The sequence below is a fragment of the Balaenoptera ricei genome, chromosome 7 (assembly GCF_028023285.1).
Source record: "Balaenoptera ricei isolate mBalRic1 chromosome 7, mBalRic1.hap2, whole genome shotgun sequence".
NCBI lineage: Eukaryota > Metazoa > Chordata > Mammalia > Artiodactyla > Balaenopteridae > Balaenoptera > Balaenoptera ricei.
Genome location: NC_082645.1, coordinates 60,417,727 through 60,441,475, shown reverse-complemented (window position 1 = coordinate 60,441,475; position 23,749 = coordinate 60,417,727). Strand labels below are relative to the sequence as shown.

Below are 23,749 nucleotides of genomic sequence, written 5' to 3'. Positions count from 1 at the left end.
CCAAAAAAAAAAAAAAAAAAAGACGAGGGCATGAACTGAGATAGCACAAATAAGAATACTAAGGGAACAAGGATTCTAGAAATATAGAAGAGGAAAGACTGGCTGTGGAGAAGGGTATGGAATGACAGTTTTCAGAGTAGGAGAGATTTAGGAGGCAGCAGAACATATAAATCTGAAGAAAATTCTAGTCTAAGGGTAAGGATTTAAGCAATATCAGTATACAGGGCAAGAGTTTAAACCATAAGACTAGTTAATGGTTAAGATCACCCAAGGAAAACATACACAGTGAAGACAGGGGAGAGGTCAGAACCCTGTAGTACAGTGACAGTTAAGGAGCAGACAAAGAACAGAGAAAAACAGTCAAAGAAATATGAGAAGAATCAGGAAGTTTGGATAACACTGAAGCCAAAGGAGTAGGCCTATAGTTCTCCTATTTCTGTTATTTCACTTACCTATTTATTGGGAGTGGGGAAGAGGTTAGGTATACAGAGGTTGAGAAGATAACACTGAACTTTCTGGAAGAAACACTTGAGCTGAGCCTGAAAAAATGAGTACTATCTGGCCAAGCAAAGATGGAGGAACAGTAGAAGGGGGGGTATAAGGGCAAAGGGAACAGCTTATATGCAGGGACATAAAAGGAGGAAAGTTGTAGCATAGTTGGGAAATGACATGAAGTTCAGCAAAGCCAGAGTGTGTGGGAAAGCGGTAGGAAGCTGAGGCTAGCAAGGTAGGCAGGGGCCAAATTATGATGGGATCTGTGTGCCATACTAAGGAGTTTTAATCCCAATAATGTGCCCATATTCTGTCTTTTAAAGGCTGAGCTATTAAATAAATTCTCATTAATAAAGGTTTAATACAGTCTGGAAATATAAATTATTTCTAAAATCACATTTTATCTTAAAGCCAGGAAGCCATTAAAGTGTTTTTATGCAGGAGAAGATGGAAAGTTTCAATTCAAATTAAGTTGCTTCTTGAAGGTCAGTGACTAGTAAACTTTTGGTATACAGTTTTGGAGCTCAGGAGGAAAATTTGGATTGAAGATTTCGATGAGCTCTCCCAGGTAGAATTAAGTAGAATGAGAAGAAATGAGGATTGGATAAAAAACGTTGGGGAAGAATTATATTTAGGGAGCATATGGAAGAGTAGACGCTAGTAGACAGTATCGCAAAAAAGATGAGCACAGTGGTTAAGGGGAAAACCAGGAACTGTAGTACCTTAGAAGCCAAGGGAGGGGAGGTCAACAGTATCAAGTGCTAGTCCTTTTTTTTTTTAATTTTGTTTTATTTATTTTTTTATACAGCAGGTTCTTATTAGTTATCTATTTTATACATATTAGTGTATGTATGTCAATCCCAATCTCCCAATTCATCCCACCACCACCACTAATTGCTAGTCCTTATTACTGGAATACTCTTCATCCCTCATACGTTTATAATCCAAAACCTACCCATTCTTCAAGGCTTAGATCAAATGCATCCCTTCTATGAAATACTCTGATTTCTTGCTTACGTAAATATAACAAATTCCTCTGAACTCCCATATTATTTTTTCTGTACTTAAGATATTTACTACTTTAAAATTCAAACAAACATCTATAGAAGTATAAAAAGTGAAAGTTATGTGTTTTATTCCAACCCTCCTCCCCACCAATACAGTCTCCAGGGGCATTAACTACTTTACCAGTTTAGATAAACATTTTCTTAAAGAGCAAAAATAAGATCCTACTATCCATCTTTGTTCTGCTTGTTACACTTAATATAGCCATGAAATCAATTATCTTTCCATTCTATTAATGAGAAAATTGAAGCACAAGGAGGTAAACTAAATTGCCCTAAGAGCAAGTGGTGAAGCCAAATTTGACCCCAAGCAATTTGGCTTCAGGGCCTGTATTCTTAATGTATTTGCAATGTTTAAATTACGTAAGTACTTAAAAAATTTTTTTTTCAAAATTTGAATGTTTTCCTCCTACAGACTAAAAATACCTTATTTATTTTGAACTTCTGTTGAGCCTCTATTGCCATATCTTCACTGAATCCTTGCATTAACTTTTCCCGGGAAAAACAGGGCAAATCTTGACAAAGCTTCACAAGCACAAAGTCTCTTAATTTCACATAGCTTTTGGATGGATCTTCCGCTAAAGAAATAAAGCAGAATAACATTTCCCTTACCTAACATAATTTCTTCATCATTTGCAACCTCAATATACATGCTAAGCTTAGAAAGGCAAATATTCTTAAAAGAATTATATATATATACAAAAGTTACAATGTGAAAGGATTATTCCTTATAAATCAAACAATAGCACTATTAGTCAAATAAAATTATAGATGCAATCCTTTTGCAAATACATATATATTATTTGTGAAATTAGAGCTACTCCTTTTCAAATGTAAACTTTTTGACTGGTTTGTTATCATATATATGTACCTTAGTTTTATTTTCAGTTAACGTAGCTGTATAAACAAGAGATTCAAGTTTGGATAATCAACTCCAAAAGCAAGTATTTTCTGACACCTAAGGGTTCCAAAGCTCAATTTATAACTCCCTTCTTTAATAACCTTTATAGTCTGCTAGGCTTCTTTCACCCAATTAAAAAAATTCTTCCTTTTACAAAACAAATCTTTTTTATTTAGAGAATAAAATGAAAATATGATTTTGATTCTTTCTTCATTGCATCTGGATGGCATAGATGTTCCTTTATGTTTGTCTATGTTAGCTACATTAGACTAAGTAGTGGACAAGGAAAATATCAAAACATGATAGGCAGAAAAAATACTGCAGTCAGAGAACATGTGTTTGAGTCCCGGTTCTGTCATTCACAGATGTAGGACTTTAGGCAAATTACCTCACTTCTCTGAGCCCTCATTTTCTGATCAGTAGAAGACTTGAAACGATGTTAACGTTTGAGGTAGTACATAGGTCACAAGACAGTTTTGTTACAATAGCAATACTCTACAAATTATTCAATGCAATCCCTATCAAAATCCCAGCTGGCTTTTTTTGTTGCAGAAATTAACAAGCTCATCTTAAAACTGATAGGGAGATGCAAGGAACTCAGAATAGCCAAAACAACCTTGAAAAAGAACAAAAGTTAGAGGACTCAGATTTCCTGATTTCAAAACTTACTACAAAGCTATAGTAATCAAGACAGTGTGGTACTGACATAGGATGGACATGTAGATCAGTGGAACTGAGTTGAGAGTTTAAAATAAACCCATACATTTATGACCCATTAATTTTTGAGAAGAGTGCCTACACAATTCAATGAGGGAAAGAATAGTCTTTTAACAAATGGCACTTGGACAGCTGGATCTCCACAGCAAAAAGAATGATGTTGGTTGGATGCCTTTTCCTCACACAATACACAAAAATTAACTCAAAACGGATCATAGACCTAAGTGTAAGAGGTAAAACTACAAAGAAGAAAACATAGGAGTAAATCTTCATGACTTTTGGTTAGGCAATCGTTTCTTAGACAACGAACCAAAAGCACAAGCAACTAAAGAAAAAGTAGATAAACAGGGCTATAACAAAATTTATAACTTTTGGGACTTCCCTGGTGGCACAGTGGTTAAGAATCCGCCTGCCAGTGCAGCGGACACGGGTTCGAGCCCTGGTCCGGGGAGATCCCACATGCCGCGGAGCAACTAAGCCAGTGCGCCACAATTACTGAGCCTGCACTCTAGAGCCCATGAGCCACAACTACTGAGCCCGCGAGCCACTACTGAACCCCGTGTGCCTAGAGCCCGTGCTCCACAACAAGAGAAGCCACCGCAATGAGAAGCCTGTGCACCACAACGAACAGCAGCCCCCACTCGCCACAACTAGAGAAACCCCGCACAGAGCAACGAAGACCCAACACAGCCAAATAAATTAATTAATTAATTAAATTTTTAAAAAAAATTGTACACTTTAAATAAGTGGATTGTATGACATGTTAACTATATCTCAATAAAGCTGTTTATAAAAGAGTCTGAGCTAAGGGTAATGTTTTATGATTGAGTTATTTATTCATTCAATCCATATGTACTTAAATACCATCTTATGCTTCTATGCAGCACTTCATATACATGTAATTATTAGGTAAACATTATATGACCATGGCTTTAAGGTGGTAAAGAAGTGAAATTCTGTCATGGCATCAGTTTGTTATGAAATTATGATCTATCAGGAATGTACAGATAATGTACACAAAGGAATGTACAGATTCCCCACAAAGGCTGGGCTAGGCAGTATTTGAGTCCCAAGGAGACCGACAAAGAGCTCCAAGCTGAAAAGCAGGCGGCCAGGGAAGAAGAGAACCAAGGAAAGAGGGTAGAGATGGGGCTGCAGGTGACTCCAGAAAGAAGAAATCTCTAGCCTCAGAAGACAGTGAAGATGAAGTTGACCACCAGCAAAGGTGCAGGAGCACTCATTAACATCAAGAACCCCAACCACGTGGCACAGACGATCAGAAAGGTCACACAACTAGATCTAGATAGGCCAAAGGAGCTTTCAAGGAGAGAAGAAGATGACATTGAGAAGAAAAAGCAGAAGAGCCTTACATGAAAATGTATTTAGCGGGGGAAACGGAGCAGGCCAAGGCCACCTTGCCTGGCCAGTGATCGATCATTCAGAGAGAGCAGAAAGCAAGAGAGGCAGGAGGTTGCTAAGAAGAAAGAGGAAAGGAAAACAAATGATAATGTAACTCTGTCAGGAAATGAATGCAGTCGCTCACCCTGAACAAGTAAGCGTGGCTTGTGGGAAGAAATACCAGGCAACTGGGTCCCACTGCCAAGACCTCTGCCCTGTCTTGCCCACCCTATACCCTGGCACCACTGCAGCAGGCCCTCACAGCTAGGAGCCCCTCACTGCACGGGGCTTCCTCTTCATTATCTTGCATGTAAAATCATTTGGGGGAAAAGGAGGACTGTGCTGCAGGGAGGGAACAGCTGCTATCTTTGAGACAAAAAGATGAAGACTATTTCTTCTGGAACCATTTGAATGTTTTTGCTGCTTTCAGAATCTAGAACCTATTTGGGAGGGGCGTTGTGTGTCTGAGAGGTGGGGTAAGAAGAGTTTCCACTGGTCACATAGATTGCACCTCCGGGGCGGCTGTACTAGGGTCAGCTGCTGATGAGTTTGCTACAACCAGCCCTAGTCTGTGTCGCCTGGGTGCTCACTCAGAGAGGGACTATCTTCTGGGAGCCAGTGCCTCTGGGTCCCTGAGGGTCATGGCTCGTCCCAGGCCAGGCCCCTCTGACTGAGGCCTCTCCTCTCTGCTCCATTCCCACCCACCTGGCCAGGGCCAGTACCCATTTCTAACTCTACTCATCAGTCATTTGAAGAAACGTCTGTTTATTCTACAGCAACCAGGCTGAACATGCTCCACAAATTCAACTTACATATTTAACAGGTGAAACTTGACATTATCATTAAGGCAAAACATACACACACGAAAAAAACTCATATATAAAGCTACAATAAAAAATCAAGATGGCGTTCTGAATAAACAGCCTCTATTTCTTAAAAAAAAAAAAAAAAATCAAGATGGTATGGTACTGGCAGAAGGATAGACATAGATCATTAAAGAATCCAGAAATAAATCTTTACATTTATGGGCAACTAATTTTCAACAAACATACAAAGGCAATTCAACAGGGGAAAGGACAGTCTTTTTAACAAACTGCTGGGAAAACTGGATGGCCATATGTAAAGAAGATTAATTTAAAAAAAAAAAAAGAAGATTAATTTAGAAACTTTCCTCACATAATGCACAAAAATTACCTCAAAATGGATCACAAACCTCAATACAAGAGACTGGGGATGGGGACTGACTGCAAATGGACAGGAGGGAATCTTTTTACAGTGACAGAAATATTCTAAAACAGGTTGTAAAACTAGGCAAGTGTACTAAGAATACTGAACTGTACACTTAAAATGCATGAATTTAATGCTATGTATATCATACCTCAATAAAGCTGCTTTAATTAAATCTCTACTAAGTGACAAACTCTTAAGCAAGCATCTCTTAAAAAAATGTTTTTAAGTGCTAATAGTGAGGCACATGCTTATTCAATGTCAGTTTTTCCAAGTCCACCTCTTCTTTAACTGGTTTAGAAAAACTGTGTTGCTAATATCAGTTTAAAATAAAATTTCGTATGAGTGAAAGCTTAAGTAACTTAAGTAACTTATATACCCCCAGAATTTTAGGAAAAAACACATCAAAGGTAAAAGAATTACAGTTGAGAAAAATCTAAAAAATCTCATGCCACATTCTTATCTGAAATTTTCACATATATTGAAAAATTGTGCAAAAAAAATTTCCACTTAGCTTTAAATAAGCCATTATAGACTAACAATATTTTGTTTGCAGCTTAATATAAGGGGCCAAGTCACCACTCAATCTTTCAGCACTTTAACTGAAGGTGTCAGCCTGAAAATGAACGTAAAATGGTAACACCCATTAATCTGTGACATCCTTCACAGATGAGTGATGCATTTAAAAGATGAAATTTGCTTGGATATAAATCTATAGTGATACGTGGGATCAAAACTTGAGTTTTTTCCCAAGTTAAATACATCATCTACCAACATAAATGCTCTTCTATCATTTAAAAAAAAAACTTCATATTATAAAAAATTTACAGATAACATTCTAAAAAGCCATGTAACATATTCCAGTACTACAAGGAACATTTAAAGGACAGATATAATTAGTTCTTAATATACAACTAACAGGTTAATAATACTGAGATATATTCTAGCCCAAGATCAATTTCTATTGCCAAATGCAACTCTCTTCATAATTCTGGAAGAAACAAATCACCAATTCTATATGTAAGGTCATACAACCAATATGTGTTCAAACCCTGTATATCTTATGATACCGACATCCTCAAAAGGAAGATGGCACATGATATAAAGAACTGTTTTCCAGTATTTTACTTTAAGTGCTTAAAAAAAGGGAATTCCCTGGCAATCCAGTGGTTAGGACTCGGCTCTCTCACTGCTGGGGCCCGGGTTCAATCCCTGATTGGGGAACTAAGATCCTGCAACCCAAGAGGCGCGGCCAAAAAAAAAAGTGCTAAAAAAAAAAATGGGTGGCAATTACACCACAAACACCTATCTATCCTGTAACATAGGCCATTGATGGTTAAGTTTTAATTTTTACTATATCTGGCTATATGTCAAGTAAGCAAAAGGCCATCTCAATATAAAGAATATCCTGGATTGCAAAGGGAAATCCAGAGCCTCATAAAGATCCAAAAAGTTTAAAAAATATACAAAATAATGGAGCTATAGGCAACTAAAACAACCAAAGAGTAGAAAATTCTGTACTTTTCTTTTTTTAAAGGACTGGGTATGGAAATTGAGGAGAAATATCTTAGAACAGCTGATAAGGCATTTTTAGTAATTTATAATGCTAAGAAATGTTAACACTGAAAATAAAGGCCAATACCCAGTTTTCAAATTCACAAGTCCTTTAGCATGTTTAGCATTTTCTCTTTAGAGACTTCAGTTTGCAATGAATAAAGGCTACCATTATTGATGACTCTTCACTGAGATTTAAGAAATAAAATTCTTTATCTGCTAATTGGTGCTAAGTATCAAGGACTTTATTGGTTGGAGTAGACAGAAGAAAGTGGTTAAGAGGCTGCACAGAAACAACCCCTGCTGGCACATTACCCACTAGAGAAGACAAAGACTACTTATGTGAACTCTAAGTCTCTAGATTAAAATCACCAAAAAAGTCCCTTCATGTAGTACCAAGTCCAAGCTCTATAAGTAAACAGAAGCTAAACAATTTTGAGCTTAGCTAAAAAGAAGTGTTATTGTTTGTATTATGTTTCTATAATTTTACAAGTCACTAAGCTAGTGAAGGTGTCACTTAAACAATTTATAACTTTTGATATAAACTAACTTTAGTAATCACTTCTGTATCTCCCAAGTTTCCAAATCATTTAACAGGAGCAGTAAAGTTAGATGAAAAGATACATCAACTTTATAAACTGTTTGCCAAATAAACTGAACAAATAAGTCATACCACACTTGCAACATATATATGCCTAAGATTTCCCATTATATATTCAGTTCATTATCCTCAATTTGTTCAATTAATGAGCACTTCATGCTCAGGGATGCAATCCAATCCCACAAAGGCTTATGATTTAAAATGTAACCTTAAGCCATCTTTAAACAGTTCCAAAAAGACCTCAGGAGACTGCTGCTATTTAAAATAAAATAGTTATTTCTGACAAAACCAAGATTAGTAAAGAAGAGATTTTTTAGAAAGGCTCTTTCAACAACAAATCAAAATTTACATACCTGTAATATCAAGAACAGAAGGAGATGCAATGTAGTATCTATGAACTGTTTCAAGAAGTTGAGCACCATGGCCTTGACCTTGAAATGGAGTCAATATCAGCATCTGACTATAGTAAAGAAATTATATTAAAATATCACAACATGATCGGTTTACAAATTGCAAGTCACTATAGTAATATAAACACTTTAAAGTTAGTGTGATCTTTTTTTCAATCCACCTTCAAGAATTCCAAAAATTATTGAGCTACTCAAAACTGTAAACATTTAATCTTCCACACTGTTTCAAAGGGAACAATGAAATAAATCAGTACACAGCCAATGAATAATGGTGATTTTTTAAAAACAAATCAACACTATTATAACAAGTATTGGAAACTTCAGCAGTTCCTTCTTCTGAAATAAAAGACAAGGCACGTGTTATACTGCCAATTACCTTACACGTGGCCGGGTTTTGTCTGGGTACACATAGTAATTATAGACTGTCATGTAGCCTACGGTCGCAAAGAGTGTAGCTCCGTCCTTATTATACTTCTCAAATCTGCAGATAAAACAGAAAGCCAAGCAGGTCAATTACAGTCGCACTCCCATGCAGTGTCCATTTTCTTTTCCATTCTCTGACTGAATTTTCAGTGTCAGCAAGCTACTCTGTGAGGGCCCAATGGGTACACCTGCTATGTTCTGAATATACAATTCACTTAATTGGTGTGCAGCAACTTGGATAAATCAGACCTCTTTACATCACTTCAGTGCACTTGCCTATTATAAAGATGAATAGGTGGCAAGTAAAAGAAAACACAGGCAAAGCTCGTTTTACTGTTTAAGCCTACATTCAGGGCCCTAACGGACAACAGCATTTTATTCAACTCTATTCTCAAGGTCTCCCAAAGCATAATGAAGGAAAACTCAAGCCTCATAAACAATAGTTTTTCTTTCCTGGGAAAAATATCATTATACTGTCCTAATAATTGGGCCGCCACAATTAAAATGCTGGCTTTGTGGAGGTAATAAGGTCTACTGTTGCTTTAGAACTGTACTTACACTAGAAAGTAGTGCCATCTTTCATCATCCACGTCAATAAAGCTAGCAGTTTCAATAAACCACATCAAAAAGGTCTGAAGCCTTTCATGATATTCTCGAAAGCCTCTACATGTCATGTCAGCCTAGGGAAAAAGCCAGGAAAAGTCAGGTGAAACTCATCACAGAGGTAAGTGAAAGCCTGTAGAACACAAAACTATTCTGTGGGAAAGTGTTTAGAAGTCTCAGATTAAGATGTGTACACAGACACACATACAAAACAGATCTTTGTTTTTAATGCTGACAAAGACTTGTTTCCTGAAGTTAGAATAAATCACTGAAAAAAACACATCAAAACAGGATACAGGTTTCAGGCAAATGAGGTACTTTCACCCAGGGAATATTTAGATTTATCTTTACCTTATAAATCTGAAAGGTAAAGTTTTCTCCTCCTGTTGGACTGAGAACAGAGTATGTATGAAGTAAGGTTCCAAATGGCTTGAAATCAACTTCTTTTTCCAGCAACGAAAGAAAATCATTCGTGTTTGTGCAAAATCCAGGTGGAATGATTTGTCTAATTTTGCCCTCAACATCATCTGCCTAAGGAATGGAGATTAAAGGACACAAAAAAATTAATAAATTTGACTTAGTTGAATATGCTTAGTTTTTCTGAAATGGACAAAACCCACAAAAATCACAAAACTTCAATTCACTGTTAAGCTAAAGATGCAAACACACAGTGAACTGGGAAAGGATGAGTTTCATGTGTACGAGATGCTGCCACAAAAATGTCAGATGAACACAAGTATAACACAGAAATAAAAAAGAGGAGGTGGGTAGCCTGAAATCAACTACAGGAATGAGGGCAATCCTATAGAAATTTCTAACATCATGTAGAAAATGCTGACCATGTCCCTTCAAGACAATTTGAACTGGCCAAAACAAAAGGCTGCTTATTATTTTACACGGCTGCTTATTATGTTACATGTGTCAAGGAGAGTATATTATCCAAGACATGAAAGGATCACCAGCAGTAGTGAGGTGAGGCTAGAGTCTGACCAAACAAATGGCAACCTCACAATGAGCAAGTAGGTCATAACTCCCTTGTACACGAAACTCAAAATTAAGATAACTTAAAAAATATACCCACTTAGGAAATATATAAATTATATGAATGGATATATTATCCACTCATCCTATAATGTGACACAATTTTTATAGAGTTGGATTTGTGACAGTAAAAAGAGGGAAGCCTGGACAACAAAATTAAACTCAGAGATTAAAATTATCCTTGTTAAATAACCTCAATGAATGTTAAACTATCAGCTGAGCAGACTTCATAATCCTTTTCAAAACCCCAAAAGACCACTTAATTGAATACATTTACTACTTCTCTTTAACCATGAATATTTGATGAAGTCTTACAATAAAGTATTACTGCTTCTCACCAGGCAATAAAACTTAATGAATTGGTCTCAACTTAACAAAACCTTATCCCTCAATACAGTCCCTAAAAGCCTGACATTACATTCAACAAAATGAGCTTGCATTCTATTCAAACTTTTTCCTGAACAATGAGGCCAGGTTTTTACTTAATGGAGTTTGCCGTGAGTTCAGCTGTAATGTTTGTATTGTATCTATTTCCACAAGGACTGACACAAGAACACTTTGTGTTAACTTACTAAGCAGCTCTTTCATACCGTTTACATGCATGATGGGTATTAGTTCTAAACCAAGACCCTTGCTACTTAGCATTCAAAACAGGGAAATTAAGATGCTTAGGACAAAATACACTACAAAAGGCTAATACAACATGCTACTAATTCCTGTCCTTTCAACCATCTTTTAACTAAGCAGAAGCAATGCACCTGCAGATGAATAGCACTTTATTATCATTCAGTTACATTTTAGGATAGAGAACGAAGGATGGAATTTATCACAAACAAGTTTTATTTTCAATGCTCTGGTACTACCAACATTTATATATAACTTGTTTATAGCTATAAAAAAAAGCTATTATTTAAAAATATAGCTCTTTGACATTTTGCCCAACAGCTTATTTCTAATATGTGCACCAGTCCTTACAATCCATTCACCCTCAAGATCAAATAAACTGCATTTGACAGGACCACTTCTGCTAATTTTTAAAGTACTATTTGATAAATTATTTTTCCTTGATACTGCTATCTAATGTGAAGAGACCATCTTAAGCATGTTTTACAGAATTTGTACAATTTCAATAATTACAAGAGGAAAGTGTAATAATAAGGGATAGGTTTAATAGGTCTGTTGTGTGGCAATTAAAATCCAAAGTAGCGATGGGTAAGTAAAGTAGTATTAATTCAAGTTTTAAAAAGTCAAGAAACACTACTTTTAAATGAAGAGGTTTACAATCTATCAATTTCAAAAGAAAACACTTCAAGGCGTGTACAGTGTATATAATTTTAACTTTTAAAAACTTTCCCTATGTCCTGTCTTCTCAACAAGGCATTGCAAAGCATGATCAAATAACTTCACATATCAGGCACCAAATGTACTTCAAAGATTTCTCAGAAACTCTAAGTTTCAAGTAGCAGTTCAGATAGAAGATAAAGCAGCCAAAGATTTGCGCTCAACAAAGTTGAAAGAAAGTTAGTGTTTAACTTTCAGCCTTCAAAGGATACCTATTTATTGTAATAAATATCTTCAAATAAATATTTTGCTCTGGGCAAGTATACACATTAAGAACTTTTACAGGGGAATAAAAGGCCAAGTTTAAAAACAAGGACTCTGTTACATATAATACATTAGAGAAAATGTATATGTATTACATAAAATACATAACATAAAACCAAACAGCTCTTCAAACCCAGAATTCAGGACTTTGCACCACTAAAGGAAAAATGTCTGCATTTCTCTATTAAATGGATTCTGCTTTAAGAAAAAAAAATCCTGTAACTGTCATGTCTTACAGATCTGTACTCTTTTCTAAAAGAATAAATATATTTTAGTTCAGTTAAATATTCATTTTTCATATTGGATTACTGGCCAGACAATAAATTACCACTAGAGAAAACCCCCATATACTCATTTTCAATTGAATTTAGAATTAAAGATTAACTGAAACCTTTTAGTTCCAATGCTAGTGGCTAAAACTTTAGATTCTGTTTCTGAAGATCCCTGAAAAATTCCCTATCTTCAAGAATATTCTAAACTTTAATTAAAATTATTTAAAAATACAGTTCTAGAAAGGATAAGAAATTAAGCTGACTAGATCAAGAATCTAGAATACAACCTGATATATTTAATAAGGATATGCCTTACAAATGTTCTCCTAACCCTTGGCAATATCTTTTTAATAAGGAAAGCATAAAAGTAACTCTTCTATTCAGGTCTTCTCTTAGGTGACTCAAGATGAAATATTTTAGATTGTATACTTTCTGACTATGGTCATCTCAATTTCCAATGTTCTGTACTTTGTTACACATGAGATGTTTCCATGAAGCAATTTTTACTATTCTTCATCACTGCATAAAGCAATGTACCTGAGACTAACTGGTAGTCTGCTATAATACAAATATGTTTACACTTGTACACGTGTACTTATCACATTCGAAAACCAAATTACCTCTTTAGTGTCTTATCTTAAACAGCAGCATTTGTCTAAATTTGTCTATGGTGCTTTAGTTTTGAAATAGCAATTTTAGAGGCATGTTAAATAGTAGTACATGCTATCCTTTACTTGGCTAAAGTGGTGAAGACTTAACATTAACTATAATTCTAAGAATATGCTATAAAACAAGCAAAAAACCTCCATATCTACATAATTTGCTCAAGATATGCTACAAAAACAAGCAAAAACACTCCATATCTAAATAATGTGCTCAATCTTACATTCTCTGACAATATTTAAGCTGTAGAAATTTCCGTATTGTTAGAGTAGAGAAAAAGCGTGAATATTTCAACTACTGGAAAAACAAAGGTCACATTATGTTAATTTATACTGCATTAGTGTTTTGCAACCTAAACTCACAACAAAGTTCCAAGATAAAAATCTAAATACATAATTTTAAAGCTTTTTATGATACTTCATAAAAAAATTACTCATTAAGAATGCTGACACCCTTATCAAAAAAAGAATATAGTGGAATATACTGAAATATTATTAGTCTACCAAAGAGTTATTTTTTCACTTCCTCAAGATTAAATTTTTATAAGTACACAGGATTTTTCTATTAAAAAAGCCCTAAGGAATCCAGAAAATTCTAAAAATCTGCTCTCATCTACTCTCAAATTCAATCCATATTAATGTGAGACAAGAATAAAATAGATGACTGAAATTCAGTTAATACAAACCTTATCCATGTATTTCAACTTTCTCCAACAAAACTTTCCCTAAAATGTTAGCAGTTAGAAAGACTGAACAATCTTAGTTACACACCCTTCCACTAAAAAGCAATGAAATTACCTCAAGAGAGGGCAGGAGGTATTGATAAAGGCAAAGATCAGGGACAACCATAAGATGAACAAACCATCAGGGTCTGAATAATCAAGTTTATTGTATTGCAAAATTCAAAATAATTATGTTGTCTTTAAAGAGGATGGCTAGTGGAAATGTTTTACAGGCATCTTAATTGTAACTAAAAAATTTCAGGTGCCACTGGAGAGCATGTAAAAGAAAAAGAATGGATGATGAAAGATTAATATAATGGCAAAATTCTAACAAGCAAATAACTTCTAAGCAGATTTGCCGTGGCTTCTGACCACCTAAAAGGGTATATTTTTCATATGCAAAAATAATGCTACATAGTAGAGCCTGCAAAACTCAATTATGATATATTATATAATAACCTCAAAACAATACATCTAAAACAAAACTCTTGGGCTTTTCCCACTTAAATCTACTTCTCCCATCTTCCCCATCTCAGTGAATAGTACCACTACTGCTTAAGCAATGGGATCCTCCTCGTTCCTCTTTCCCTCATCAATCACATTTAATTCAACAGCAAATGCTACTGGCTCTACCTCCAAAGATATATCCTCAACCAGACAACTAAATGCAGTGTGGCCTATAACACTGCAACATTCTGGTCTCCCTTCTTTCACTCTTGCCCCCTACAGTGTGCTCTCTGCACAGCAGCCAGAATCATCTTTTATAAATATAAACCCTATCATATAACCCCCAGCTACTTAAAACCTCCAACACCTATCAACTACTATTACTCCATATGACCTAGTTTTGCCAACCCCCTTCAACCATCTCCTACCTTTCTCTCCGTCACCACAACGACTTAACAACAGTGACCTTTCTGGACAACAAAAATGCCAACAATGTTCTCATTCAGGGCCTCTGCATATGTTGATCCCTTCAAATTATTACATGGCTGTCTCCTCTTCATTCAGAAACCAGCAAAATGTTTCTTCATACATTAACGTATTTTCATACATATTAATTTGTTTATTTAATATTTGTTCACTGACTGCTCCTCTTGGCAAGAAGGTAAGCTTCATGAGAGCAGTGACTTTGCTTTGTTTGCCACTAGGTTCCTGGCATCAAGAACACAGAAGGCATTGTGAAATGAACATTCTCACTGCAAACTGAGAAGAGGCAAGCCCATTCCTCCCACATCTGCTACCCATTCTTTTTTTATAAGGGGAAAAAGAGGTCTCTGCTTGAACCTGTAATTTAAATAAATGATCTTTGACCATGAAGCAAATAAATAGTCCTACAAAAAGGCATTATAAAAGATTGATTCCTTACTCCTAACACAGTACTTCTAAATGGAGAAAGCTGGTTTTCAAGAACGGAACAATTAGAAGTCAATGCAAATACATAGCTATTTTCACTGCACATAATATTTGAAAGATTCATCAATAACTAAGTCAATAGTTCCTTTGGAAGAAATTGATTCAGCACTACCAGCCGGAACTTAAAAAAAAACAACAAAACAAAAAACCCAAAACCAGCAAACCCCTCAAACAAAAGTGAATTTTGTACAACACAAGAAAAAAAACCCACCACTGCATTTTTAAAGAGTATCTAGCCAGGCTTGAAAATTTAACAGTCTAATAAGAAATATTTGATTATAAAAAGCTCCATTTTACTAAGTCTGTGTTAAATGCTAGTTTAGCTCCATTTTACTAAGTCTGTGTTAAATGCTAGTTTATCTAAGATTAAATCTTTTCAAGTATCAAATCACCACAACTACAGTATTATTCAGAATCACTTTTATATCTGCAAATTTTCAAAAATTTCCAAGGGACACAAACCACTGAATAAAACAAATATTAAGTGCAGTTACATATTATTTATCTGACAAGCTTAGTCATCTCAAACAGAGTGGGAAATGGGAACAAAAAAAAGTAAGTGCTCAAAGTATTTCTGACACTGAAGTTGAATAACAGATATAAGAGACTATTTTAGACCTCTTTATGCTATATACGATTCATGTTACAATTCCATTAAGTTTACTAATATGGTATTTTTATAAGGGGACTGTTTGCAAGAGGAAAGTCCCTCACACCAGCAGTAAATTGAGAGCTAATAGCATAAAAGTATGGGAGCAGGCAAAAATAAATACACATTGTAAAAAACAGAAATAAAAACTAATAAGCACAAGCGCCTGCGCCCATTTAGAACAGGTCATAAACAGTTCTATAATCACATCTTTTAAGAGGGTATTACTATATATTATGCATAGTACGACTAAGTGATTCTCTCCCATGTACAATACGAATCATTTATTGATACTAGTTGTGGGACTTTGGGCAAGTCCTTTACAATAAAAGAAAACCAAAAAGAAAAAATAAATAATAAAAAGGGGGCAAATCAACCAATGCAAGTAATGAGAGAAGGTTTTACAATAAAAGGGTGGGGCACAAGGTTGGCAAAAGGCTTAAGTCAGAAATTTAAAGTTAGTTAAAGCCTTGATAAAGTTGGCTTCAATATCTTTAAATAGGAATGCCCAGGAACAGAACAAGTCTAAAATATATAATTTTTGGGGACTTCCCTGGTGGCGCAGTGTTTAAGAATCCGCCTGCCAATGCAGGGGACACGGGTTCTAGCCCTGATCTGGGAAGATCCCACATGCCGTGGAGCATCTAAGCCCGTGCGCCACAACTACTGAGCCTGTGCTCCGCAACAAGAGGAGCCACCGCAATGAGAAGCCCGTGCACCACAACGAAGAGGAGAACCCGCTTGCCGCAACTAGAGAAAGCCCGTGCACAGCAATAAAGACCCACTGCAGCCAAAAATAAATAAATAAATAAATTTATTAAAAAATAAAATAAAATACATAATTTTCTGAAGGTCTCTCAGAGATTCACGTCCATCCCAAACATGCCAAAGACACTCACCGCATCCCAACATCCCCCAAAGTTTCCAGGATCAACTCAAGTCCAAAATCTCATCATTTAAGTTATCTAAATCAGGTATAGGTGAGACCATGGGTATGATACATCATGGAGCAAAATTAAAATTCCTTTCCACCTGTGAAACTAGAAAACAAGTTATCACTTCTAAAACACAAGGGCAGGACAAGCATAGGATAAAAGTTACAGACTCTGTCATTCCGAAAGGGAGAAAATGGGGACTTCCCTGGTGGCGCAGTGGTTGGGAATCTGCCTGCCAATGGAGGGGACGTGGGTCGAGCCCTGGTTCGGGAGGATCCCACATCCTGTGGAGCAACTAAGCCCATGAGCCACAACTACTGAGCCTGTGCTCTAGAGCCCGTGAGCCACAACTACTGAGCCCACGTGCCATAAATACTGAAGCCCACGCGCCTAGAGCCCGTGCTCCGCAACAAGAGAAGCCACCGCAATAAGAAGCCCATGCACCGCAATGAAGAGTAGCCCGCGCTCACCTCAACTAGAGAAGGCCCACACGCAGCAACCAAGACCCAAGGCAGCCAAAAAAAGAAGTGTCTTTTCCACAAATATTTAAAAAAAAAAAAAAAAGGGGGAGAAAATGGTAGGAAGAAATAAGTCACCAGTACCAAACAATTTCAAAATCCAGCTCATCTAATCCATATTCCATTAGACCTGGGAATACTGTGGCCTGTGGGTCCACCCCCTGAGCCTGAAGCTCCACCTTCAAAACTGTTCTTCCTTTTTCTTGAAAGGTAGCACATGTTTGCAGCTGAATAGTGCTATCAGCCTGTTTCCTGCCTATAGAATTTTAGAAGTCCATTAGCCTTCCTTCATTCTGTCAGTCCAAACTGGCCGTGTTTCTGCTGATATAACACTCTCGAAAAACCTTGTGGGTAATCTGTGTATACCATGAAGGTTCATGTCAATAGACAAGACAGTCCTCCACAGATGTTCCCTGAATTCATATCATAGAATTCAATCCCTATTCCTAGCTTTGTTGAGATTACTGAGGAGAACAGTGAGTCACATGCCTATCTCTTCAGCAAAACAAGATTACTTAGCCATACTCTTGGCTTTCTCCCCACAGCACACTTCCCTGACAATGAATCTTCTAATTTTAGTGTCTTCAGAACAGGCTGAGAATCTCCCAAATCATCAAGTCCTAGATCTTTTTTGCTTAACAGTTCTTCCCTCAATTTCTCTCTTTCCTCTCACATTTTACTAAAAGCAAGAAACTAGGCCAAAGCTTCAATACTTTGTTTGGAAAACTCCTCAGCTAAGTATCCAAGTTCATTGCTTACAAGTTCTCCTTTCCACATTAATGCAGGACACAATTCAGCTAGGCTTTATACAACAAAGATCTCCTTTCCCCCAGTCGCCAATAACATGTTCCTCATTTCCTTCTGGGCCCTCACCAGAGGCATCTTTTACTGGACTGTTACTAGTACTAGAAGGCATTCCTATTTCTATCAACATTCTCTTTTATAATGATATAGTATGTATTCTCTAAGATGATAAAAAAGTTTTCTCTCCCATGTTCCTAACTTTGCTCTGAGTCCTCACCAGCGGTGCCTTTAACATCCATATTTCTGCCAACAGTTTGTTCAAGGCAATTTGCTTTTTCTATCATGTGTCTCAAAATTCCTCCAGTTTCTACCTATTACACATTTCTAAAGACATTTCTACAGTTTTAGTTGTTACAATAGTATCCCACTTCCTGGTACAAAAATCTGTATTAGTTTCCTGTGGCTGCTGTACTAAATTATCACAAACATGGAGGCTTAAAACAACAGAAACATATTCTCTCACAGTCTAGAGGCAAAATCTAAAATCAATATCACTGAGCTGAAATCAGGGTGTCATCAGGGCCACACTCCCTCCAGAGGCTCTGAAGGAGAATCTGTTCCTTGCCTCTTCCAATTCCTGGTGGCTACTAGCGTTCTCTGGCTTGTGGCCACATTACTTGGCCTCTGTGGTCATGCTGCCTTTGGTGGAGTCATAATTCAGCCTGCCACAGATGCATATGCTTCATACTCTCTGCCTTTACCCTCTTTTGGTTCATTTGCTTCAAATAGTTTTATAATGTAATCAGCTTAATTATCCATGTTCATAACGGAATATATATTAGGAAATTTGGGATTAGAAATATAGCAAGAGAAATTTTAATAAGAAAATTGTACATGAAGTAAATGCAGAAAATTTAGCTAGTTCCCTCCATCTTATTTAACTTTTGGGAAAATAAGTACTTTTAATGTCCAAAATAAAAAAACGAAAGTTGGTAAATAAAATGCAACTCTGATCAAGTGAAGGTTTTTATGGAAAAGGTCCACTCAGGAAACAGATCAGGCTAAGGACCATGATCACAGGGTTAACTGGAATGACAGGCAGACAATCATTTCCATAACTAAATATTAAATATGTGGTTTTAAAGCTGCTATATAACAGATTCTCCCTTCCCTCAAACCTTTACATCTTATAAACTGTTTTATACTCAACTGGAAAACAGTTAAAAATAAATTTATTTCTGTTCTTACCTCTACACAGTCAAAGTTCTCATCAACTTTAGATGCATATTCAACACGGAACATTGTTGACAGGCTACCAGCAATATAATATAACAAGATCTTCAGACCCTTGTAACCAAAAGCAGTTTCACTAAAAGGGGAAAAACAGCAGTAATCTAAGACCCGAAAATGAATCTTTACAAAGTCATGACAAAGTATTAACCCTACATATAAACAAGTTTAACTTCATGGGTAGTTTCAAGATTTTAAACTATACTTATTAAAAACAAACACACAAACAAAGCATCCTGTAATGAAACTGTGCCTCCGCTTTCTTCATTTATAAAATGAGAGAATAATAACACCTACCTCAAGGATGTTTTATGGGTTAAATGAACAAGTTAATACATGTAAACTGTGTATAATATTGACTGGCACATTGTACAAGTATACTACAGCTACTGTTGCTGCTCTTACTGTTGATACTACTAGGAGGCATTTCAAATCAGAGACAAGTAATGTTAAACTGATTCCTGGCTAGGCAAGCAGCTAAGACGTAGCCTTAGCCCAGTGCTTCCAACTTACCACTTGCATCCATCACCAACATCCAGAGCTGCTGAAAGTGGTGAGTGATAGTACCTGTCTGATCACACCCCACTTATGAACTCAGAAAGCAGATCTGGAGCTGCTGCTATTTTTTTCCAACCTTGCTCCCCGCTACCCATCTACGCCTTGCTATTCCCTTTTTCAGCTTAAAAAAAGTCTTCTAGGACTTCCCTGGTGGTCCAGTGATTAAGAATCCATGCTCCCAATGCAGAGGGCATGGGTTTGATCCCTGGTAGGCAGAGATCCTGCACACTGGGCCAAAAAACAAATCCAGAATAGGTAAATCTATATAGACAGAAAGTAGATTAGTGACTACCCAGGGCTAGGGAGGGTAGGGGAAAGTAAGTAGATTAGTGACTATCCAGGGCTAGGGAGGGTAGGAGAAAGAGGGAACAACTGCTAATTGGTCACAATGGGAATTCTGGTGAGAGTGATGAAAATGTTCCAAAATTGGCAGTGGTGATGATTGCACAACTCTCAATATGTTAAAACCCATGGAACTTTACACTTTAAGAAGCTGAATTGTATGATAGAGGTTTTTTTTTTTAAGGTGAATACTGAAAGAGTGCTTAAAAGAAGCAGTGTCATTTCCAGATTTCTGTCTAGGCTACCAAAACAAAATATGAGCAGTGTCCATTCTAGGACTCTGAAAATTATATGTAGTAGAAAGGAGTGGCAATGACACTAGGATCAAGATCAATGTCATGGGTCCCAAGATACAGAGTTATCACGATTATGTGATTGTCATCTGCCTACCTTAGAGGAGGGGTATGCAAGCACAACACTTTTAATGACATGCAAAGTGAGTGTGCAAAATGCCATTAAGAAGCGGTACCTGTGAAACTAGATCCTACTCACTAAGATATTACCATAGGAAGAGATTTTAAATAGCAGTAAGAGGAAGAGAATAAAATAAAAAGCTCCTTAAAGACAGAGATACAAAGAGAAAGCATTCTTATTTTTATGGTGTAATAAAACCTGTTTAAAATATGAAAGGCTCAAATTTTGGCACAAATCAATATATAATAAAATTCAGTTATTAATACTTAAAAGCACATAAAATGCCTAATCTGATGTATTAATAAGAAATTCTCAAGAATCTTGTTCCATGAAGAGACACTTGTCAAGTTAAAAACACATTAAATAAATATATCCAAAATGTTGAAATAATGCATAGAGAAAATAGCAATAAGACGGAATATTTTAAATGTCAACTATGTCTAAACACCCTTTCCTACTAAAAAAACCATGGTTCCTTGAGAATATGCCCGACTCCAGAACTAGCAGAGGAAGTACAAGGTGAATGTGGGACACCTTATTGTATCACAAGGTAACATGTCCTCAAAATGATGACGATATATCAAAAGCACTCAAAAGCCAGTTTGAAAGAAGAGCCACTTGTTGAATCTGGGATAATTTGAGCATCAAATTAATAACAGTAAAAGATTATAATCCATTAAGTTAAAAAAAAGAATCCCTGAGTCTATTCTGATATAAATAATACATAAGGGGAAGAAGAGAAGCTGTTTTTTATAGTAGAATGCAAACTAATAACTGCTGAAGGTGTGGTAGAGTTAGAAAATCACCATTTTACAATCATAGTAAAATACTGACAGGAATCATTAACAGTTTTAAAACTACTGAGCGAAAGTTTGATGGGAAACAGGATATTGTCACTCTCAGACTATCTCCCCACAGATTACATATAAATAACAAAGAAAAGCCCATTAACCTTTTAGTGGGGAAACCTGGCAGACACCTCTAAACTTAATGACCCAAGTTAGCTTAACCAACAATGGGACAAACTGACATCATGGACTTTCTGATATGACACACTGAGAAGGACATAATACAACTTCTGTTGTGGTACTACAGAAATATGCATTATCAGAATTTAATCATGAAGAAACAATCAAACGAGTCCAAAATGGTTTATAAAACTAGCCTATTCTCTACAAAAATGTCAATGCCATGGAAAACAAAGTCTGAGGAACTGTTTCAGACTAAAGGGACTAAAGAGAGATGACAACTAAATGCAATACGTGATTCTAGATTGGATCCAGGATGGGGAAAATTGTTATAAAAGAATTACTAGGAATCAACTGGCAAAGTTTGAAATGTGGATTATATTTTAGAAAACAGTACTGTATCAATGTTAAATTTCCTGAGTTTTGATAATTCTACTATGGTTACTGTCCTTGTTTTTAGGAAATACATACTAAAGAATTTAGGAGTAAGAGAAGATATATCTGCAACCTACTCTCAAATGGTTCAACAACAACCTATCAATATATTTATATAAGAGAATGATTAAAGCAAATATAGCTAAATGTTAACAACTGATGACTGTAGATAAAGGATATACAGAATATTATTCTTGCAACTTACTGTAGATTTGAAATTTTCTTCAAAATCAAAAGTTAAAAAAACAAAACGTGACGGACTATTCTAATAATGTAATGAAGGTATAGGAAATTAAAGAATTGTGCTGAATAGCCCAGGACGTATCTTTAAAGTTGCTTCTGAAAATAAATTTCTCTTAATTGCTTATTTACTTGTCACAGAATAAACCTGAGCTTTCCAGATTTAGGAGAGTGTTTTCTAAAAGAAGTATAGGGCTTCCCTGGTGGCACAGTGGTTGAGAATCTGCCTGCCAATGCAGGGGACACGGGTTCGAGCCCTGGTCTGGGAGGATCCCACGTGCCACAGAGCAACTGGGCCCGTGAGCCACAACTACTGAGCCAGCGCGTCTGGAGCCTGTGCTCCGCAACAAAGAGGGGCTGTGACAGTGAGAGGCCTGCGCACCGCGATGAAGAGTGGCCCCCGCTTGCCGCAAGTAGAGAAAGCCCTCGCACAGAAATGAAGACCCAACACAGCCAAAAATAAATAAATAAATAAATAAATAAAATTAAAAAATAAAAATAAATAAAATAAATAAATAAAAGAAGTATAGCAAAATGGTAGGAAAAAAGGAGTAGTTATGAATATGGGCTCTGCAGTCAGACTGACTAAATCTGAACTTCAGCCATTCATATGCCTTAGGCAACTATCCAATCCCACCAATGTTAATGTTACAAATGATAATACCATTGCTAAGATTATGAGAATTAAATGAGATAATGTACCTATAGCACTAAATGATAGGTATTATATAGTAGATTGGTGTCTCAATGTAAAAAATGCCATTCTAATATATATTTTAAAATAAATTACATGAAAAATAACAGTAAAGAAAATAAATTCTCATTTCTAAATTTAAAAAAAAAATGTTTTTGCCATACTAATTTGACAAATATCTTACTAAGTTACTTACTCATCCCCAAAGAGTTGATGGGTATATTCAGGAAAGAAAGTTCTAATGTCATTCTCAAGATCTTCAGGAAAACGAACTGTTTAAAAGAATAAAAAATATAGAGATATTAACAATATTAAAGATGACAGGTATTTCCAGTTTGAGAATTTCAGTATAACTAGGATACAGTCAACATTTTTCTTACTTAAAATGTCACTTTTCCATTATGTGATTTACACTGGATTCTCATGAGAAAAACAATGACAATCAGAATATTACTTTGAGTGCTTCAGCGTCAAAACCGTACTGATTCTAAGAATTAGAAAACTAGGCATGACAGAGGCATCTGATATAATTTTTACTTTTCTGGTATGTTTGTACACAATGCAAAGAGTAAAAGAAAACAAAACCACAAAAGCACTTTGAGATGAGAAAAGCTACAGTACAAAGGAAACAAAAACAAAGTGCTACAGGAAACATTCTGAGAACAAGAATAATCTGAGTTTGAGGAAGCTCATAGCATCACATCATTCTTTATGACTGCAAGATGATGATGTTTATGTTGTTCCTAGTTTTTTTCCTTTTCTTTTTTGCTATTAAAAGTAACGCTGCAATGACATCCTTAACCGTGCTATACTTTTACAAGTATACATAGGGTAAATTCCTGGCAGTACAAGTG

The 23,749-nt window shown here is 36.0% G+C and overlaps 2 protein-coding genes and 1 pseudogene across 2 annotated transcripts in view; 2 read left to right on the top strand and 1 right to left on the bottom strand.

Moving 5' to 3' along the window:
• Positions 1–23,749, top strand: part of SLC25A12 (solute carrier family 25 member 12) — a 181,889-nt gene that overhangs the window by 24,147 nt on the left and 133,993 nt on the right. The window lies entirely within an intron of this gene.
• The window catches only part of HAT1 (histone acetyltransferase 1), a 47,359-nt gene that overhangs the window by 8,084 nt on the left and 15,526 nt on the right, over positions 1–23,749 (bottom strand). Inside the window, exons 3-9 of the mRNA XM_059927255.1 lie at positions 23,092–23,167; positions 19,203–19,323; positions 9,742–9,921; positions 9,346–9,467; positions 8,741–8,845; positions 8,308–8,414; positions 1,983–2,134 (exon numbers count right to left, since the gene is read on the bottom strand). Of these exons, the coding sequence (XP_059783238.1) occupies positions 1,983–2,134; positions 8,308–8,414; positions 8,741–8,845; positions 9,346–9,467; positions 9,742–9,921; positions 19,203–19,323; positions 23,092–23,167 (863 nt within the window). The remainder of the gene's footprint in view (positions 1–1,982; positions 2,135–8,307; positions 8,415–8,740; positions 8,846–9,345; positions 9,468–9,741; positions 9,922–19,202; positions 19,324–23,091; positions 23,168–23,749) is intronic.
• LOC132368387 (28 kDa heat- and acid-stable phosphoprotein-like) lies at positions 4,101–4,730 on the top strand (annotated as a pseudogene).